At 43.1% G+C, this 6,160-nt stretch overlaps 1 protein-coding gene across 1 annotated transcript in view; it reads left to right on the top strand.

Annotated features, from left to right (window-relative positions):
- Positions 1 to 455: 455 nt before the first annotated feature.
- Positions 456 to 6,160, top strand: part of rtn1a (reticulon 1a) — a 50,450-nt gene continuing 44,745 nt past the window's right edge. Inside the window, exon 1 of the mRNA XM_064323658.1 lies at positions 456 to 928. Coding sequence (XP_064179728.1) covers positions 703 to 928 — 226 coding nt within the window. The 5' untranslated portion in view covers positions 456 to 702. The remainder of the gene's footprint in view (positions 929 to 6,160) is intronic.

Below are 6,160 nucleotides of genomic sequence, written 5' to 3'. Positions count from 1 at the left end.
AATGCACTTTAACTAAAATATTTCATACTTTCGATACAAAAACTAAATAAATTCTGTGAAATGTAATGCCAGTACATTACTCATCTGCAAAACTATGCAAATACACGGTGTATTACTGTATGGTAAGTTATCGGTATATTTGCATTCTGTTGTTTCAAAATAAATAGACAACCGACATTTCGGCGCTTTGTCTTATAAATTAACGTTAGCTGCCTAAACTGAATTTTGTTCAATTTACTTTAAAATATTTAAATTAATTAATTGATATAGACTAGGTATCAGTAAATATGTTGTTGCACTTGCTTGCATATGTGCAAATTGACTGCGATAAGCGATATGTATGGAGTTGGAGCTACTATCTGGGAGTCCTCTTGATGATCCGCACAACACTACTGCAAACGGTTAACAGAATGTTACTTTCCGTCCCAAATCCTCGCCTGCCATAAGCCACACAGATAGGGTGACGTCAGCATCGAAACATTGAACTAAACTGGCCATTTTCACATGCGTATTGCTCCACCAACAGGAGTGCATAGTCTTGCTGAGACGTTTCATAACAGTAGCTTCGAATCAGATTCGTTGGGACAACAGTTTTGCGTAATCTTTTTTTATTCCTTTAACCAATCCCTTTGTTCACGGTCTTTTCAAGATTGATAGCTACTGATAGCTAGCTATCACCGCGCAACAGAACCCTGAACTAGCATGTCCGTGAAACCCAGCGAGGAGCAAGGTTCGGAGGGGAGGTGGTTTGGAGAGGATTTTGAGAAGCTAGACCGCTTTGGGAGTACCGTGCCACGGTTCGACGAGCGAGGAGATGAATTCCAGCCAGAAAACTGGGAGGATGAGAGCCCTGAACAGAAACAATGCCTCTATGAGCCGGAGAGCAATCGGCAACGGCCCTCCGTTGCCATGGAAACTGCATCTACAGGTAAAGCAGACTAGCTAACTGAACTCGGTCAAATAAAATGCGATGGCCAGATGAATATGTGTAAATGTAAAGGTAACTGACATTAAAGTGTACGATCAATCCAGCAAGCTATCTCGTAGATGTGTGCGCTTCTACAAATTGAACAAAGTTTACTAGCTGACGCTAGTCTAGCTAACTCAGGTAACTTGGGTAGCTTGCTGTCCGACTTTGGTGTCTCATACATAGTTATAACATTTGATGAATGTCAGCTAGGTAGCTGTTCATTAAGGCTTTATTTGTTTAACAACACTTTATGTAGACGACAAGAAAGTGCGCCCCATTGTGTGACACGTTTGACTTGATTGTGTTCGAGTTAGTTAATCTTAATTTACTGTTAGCTAACGAATAACCTAGGACTCTAGTTGAACTCAAGTACATCTTTAACGTGTGGCTCGTTGAATCATGTTCCGATCACTTGGGGTACCAAGTTCAAGGAGTTAAGTATTTCCAGTAAATTACATTGAACATATAACGTACCGTTTACTAGCTGTCAAAGTTAAATTAAGCAACACATAAATAACGTTAACACAACGTTCTACTGTGACTACAGTAACGTTGTAGGGTATCATGGGTTTGTATTGATAAATGTCTGCTTTGCAGGCATCGTCGAGGGACGCTGGTTTTAAGAGTGCATTAGCTAGTTTCATTATTTATCTGACTAAATATTCAGTCGAACCCCTGTAAAAAGAAGGAAGAGCCGTAAATCCGTTTTGCCTCAGTCTTTATTTCTTGTCATCGTGATGTATTTAACTTTAACTTGGCCTTATCGTCCTTACCATATGATTAAAGCAAACCTAGGAATGTGCCTTTGCCTCACTCACAAGTTACAACTGTACGTATACACAACTGAAAAATCCAAACAGTTTACATAAGTGCCGGGTCTCAGTTAGCAATCACCGGTCTTTGGGGCGAGGGGACAGAGTGCAGAGGGGGATGGGGCTTCGGGGTGTTCAGTGGGTGGAAGGACAAAGGGCATATGGCAGATCCTCCGCAGTTGAGACGGATCACGTCCTTTATGTTAAAATGGTATGGGGTCATTTACTTCAACATTTCTTAGTGCATTAGTTACACTTTTAACTAATAATTCTCAGAAAACTGTACTCAAAACCTGCGTCAGTCCTGTTTGTGTAAGTAGGCTATATGCTACTGGCATACAGCATAGCGCGTGTACAGCCACTGGGGTTGACCGAGGGGTAGTAATGCCCCACAGGCCTAATGAAGAACAAGCATTTGGTAGAAAAATGAGCCTTTTCTTTCACAATGCAAGGGATCACAACTATTGTTGACCATATCCTGCAACATCTTGTGCTCAATATTCAACAGGGAGTAAAGAAACAAAATTAAAACACATTCTTGAAATATTTGTATTCATACTTAGAAGAGGGAAAAATGAATGGACATGCATGCACAGCAAAACCTAGGCTTAGACCATTTATTTATAGCGGGGCATGCACAGAAGTTCAGCATAAGCAGAAGTTTCAAAGATAGAATCGAAACTTCCATTGAACAAAAATGGCAAATACTTTTATTATGTCTAAAAATAAACACTAGGGAAAGCAGAATGAACTCAGTTGTGGATGTGCTCATTTGAATAAAAATCTGGGGATATCACACCAAAGTAGGTTTATGCATAAGTACATGGATTTTCTCAAGGAGTTTTTTTTTTTGTTGCAACTATCTTATATTTCTGTGTGTAAAGAATAAAGTAAAAAATCCAGTATCACTGGTCAGTATCTGACATTCTCAGTAATAGCACTAATAGTATGCACTATGGAGAAATTATGTACTTCTGCCATGCATGTACAATCTGCATGTTTTTTACTTTATCTGTCAGGTTTTTTATTTATTTATTTACTGTAAACTCTCTAGATGCACCATCTGGCAAGTAAATCGCTTTTTCATGTCACAGTTTTGAACGTGGATGTTGTTTGCAGTAAGCCTTTAAACAAGCAAACTAATATTTTTGAACATTGATTTTTATGACCTCATCATTTGAAAACTGCTGAGTGAAGCCACCAGTACAGTGAAAGCCCAGGGAACCTCTGAGAATAGGTTTAATATAGGTTTCGCTACTCTGCTGATGCTCTAAATTAAGCTCGCTGTTCATTTCTCGGAACAGAAGGGAGGCTTGGCAAAGGCAATTATAAAGGTTAATTATCCAGACAGTTCCGTTAAGTATGTGTCCCTATGTGTGGATGCAAGTGTTCCCTACAGTTCAGATCTATAAATTGCTGCGAGGCAATTAGTAAGCTGTAGCTCTGAAAGTTTTCAGAAGTGCTTGTTGCAGTGTTATCAGTGGCCAGCCTGCTGTGAAGGTAATACAAGATTTTTGTGTGTTTTATGTATAATCCAGAACTGCCTGCAAAACAGATTTTCCATGCGTGCCTTTCACCGTTTACGGTGTGTCACAAATCCTCTAAATGTGCATTTGTGTTGCATTACCGGATCAATCTGTCTTTGGGCTGCTGTGTTTGGAGGCTGTGTTTGCTGCCCAGTCTGTTTTGGCCTCTTGCCTCTTGCCTGACTGTCCAGCCAGGTGTTCGTCAGCCCCTGCCAGTGCTGCTGCGTGTCCAGTCCGTCACTGGCTTCTCAGGGAAAACCTTCATTTGAACTGGTCATGCCTGTGGTGTGGAGCAAGTGTTTGACTAAACTTTCAGCCGATGCCTATGTGTTTCATGGTAGGCGGTAGCAGATTCAGGGCTTGTTTCTAATGTGATGTCATTGTTTTTGAGTGAAATTTAGAAATAATTTTAAAAATATCAATTAGGTTTATCACTCAGGGGGGAAATGTGCCGTGCAGGTTCATCACACCCAAAATAGTTCCATGTGAAAAACACAATGCATTAATAGAAATGTGAGCATTCAGAAAGTAGCGTGCAGAGCAGTGTGAGAACTGGAACACTGCTAGTGTCAAGGACTAATTGCTAATGCGCCAGCCCATTAGCAACAAATCAAGATTGATAAATGAGTTAAGTAACAACAGCAAACTACAAGGGCGTGTTCAGAACATAATCTGGTCATTCATTTCTTGATGCTGTTGATTGAAGAAGATTAATAGGAGTTGGGATGAATGTATTTTTAGGCTGGGTATACAAAAACAGCGTCTTGAAAGAAGCCGCCAATTGTCTATGCGGTACCTGGCCTTCATGAAGCGATATGCTGAGGGCTTTCTGAAGGACACTGTTTACTTGACAGTGTTTGATGGCCGTTCCTGACCAGGTTTATTTACTGTGGCTGTCCTGCAGTGTCAGCACTGAGAGGGGTCTAAATGGCCTCCATGTCAGGCATAGAAACCAGGCAAATCCATATCGCTGTAGCACGCACATTTCACCCTGCCTGCCTCATAGAACTCTCTCAGTAAGTAACTTCAGCCATACAGAATGAGGCACAGGTTTCATGACTGAATTTTGGAGCAGGCCTAAAGCACGCTGTAGGCATGTTATGACAAACAGTCTGAATGCTGTTAGCATACTTTTTTGTTGGAATATTATTGCGGTAATGACCTTCCTCTGCTAAGTAACTGCATTAGAATATTGGCTTTTTTGTTAGGACGTATATTATTTGCTCGCTAATCGAATTTTTAATGGGTTATTTCTGAAACTTTTGTCAATATTGTAAGATCCTGTCCATTAACTGGATGCATGAAAGGGTCATTAAATACATTTTATTCTGACTTATTGTACACTTTCTTATGTTTTCCTATGCCTAACATCCTTTTGGTTGCAATTGTGCACAATTCTGAATATGTATTGTATTTCCTAATTAGGAACGGCAGTGTGGATCGGATGGCCGTATGGACTGTGAAGAGACATTTTATTGCAGTGGGAGTGCGTATCCAGATTAGGGCCCAATGTACACAGAACCACGCCACATTAAAAACCTTCCGTTAAAAACACTGTCAACACCGTCAGTCTTACACCCACGTTTGCTCTGCCGTGTTAACAGCAGGAGTTTTTCAAATCCGGAGGGAGAGCACACGCTCAGCGCCGGGTCTGAAGACAAGCAAGGAGAGGTTCAGGGGGAAAAGTATGAGCATGAGCTCTCTGGCTGTGGGCTGGGTTGTTGCGTGCACAGGGCTGTGCTGGGATTTACCTGTGAGATCTTGCCCACACTGCTCATCATGTAGGGCGATGTTACGCAAGAGCCCAGCACTAAATATGCATAAGCTGTCTGCACACATGGATCACCTGATTCAGAAGCTAAAAATGCAGATGTTTAAAATGGGCGGGGGTGAAGGCAGTTAATAACCAAGCACAAAGTTGCACTGTGCGGTCGTGTGCGGTCGTAATGAGTGCATAGAGGATGGGTTAGGCAGAGCTCAACCAGAAATGAGTGAACTGTTGGCATATTTGAAGGAGGAATGGAAGAATACAAGTGTGTAAACTAAAGGCAGGTTTATCTATCATGGAAAATTCCACTTGTGCTCCTGCTGTCCTTGTGCTGTTGCCCGTCTCTTGGCACGGTCATCATCGCCTGTGCCTACATCTTGGAAATGAAGTGTGGCTGTGTGATGAATGATGGCGTATGATGGTGGGTAAAACAGATGAGTCTCCTTGAAATTCAGTTGCAACACGTTTTGTGCCCGACTGCCAGCTGCTGCTCAGCAAGGCTGCAAGCGGAACTGCCGGAGAACTTGCTGAAACGCACACGCTCTTCGGGAAATGCGCTGTATCTGTTGCTCATTAAATAAACATCGACGTGCTGTGTACTGTAACACGCAGTGCGAGCGGATGCTGTTTTCTGCAGTCGTCCTTCGGAAGGAAAGTGTAAAGCTCTGGAGAGATGCGGTTGCCTGCGGGGTGCCGTCGATAGCTCCCCTGTAGTACTGCGTGCCTGGCGTGGCCTCTCTCAGTTCGAGCCCCCCCCCCCCCCTGTTTTTTCCCCACTGCGGCTGTAAGACTGGTTGCCGTGCTCGTGTTGTACACGGCACGCACCACAGGTAATCCCACGCGCACCTGTCCCTGCAGATAACCGCGCGATCGCCGATGCGCCACGGCACCCTCCCGTGCTCCGCCCGCGAGTCCCATTACCCAGCAAGCCCCGCCGGGCTATTTTTAGCGCGGAGAGACGGGGTTTGCCGCTCACCTGGAACGCAGCGGAAAGCCTGCTCGCTCACGACTCGTTCACATTCCTTCTGAAATATTCATGAGCTCGCGTTTGAAATTCCTCCGCTAGCTTTTTTTTTTTTTCCCT

This window comes from Anguilla rostrata, chromosome 1 (genome assembly GCF_018555375.3).
Source record: "Anguilla rostrata isolate EN2019 chromosome 1, ASM1855537v3, whole genome shotgun sequence".
Lineage (NCBI taxonomy): Eukaryota > Metazoa > Chordata > Actinopteri > Anguilliformes > Anguillidae > Anguilla > Anguilla rostrata.
The sequence above is the reverse complement of the archived record's forward strand: the minus strand, read 5'-3'. Positions and strand labels throughout refer to the sequence as shown.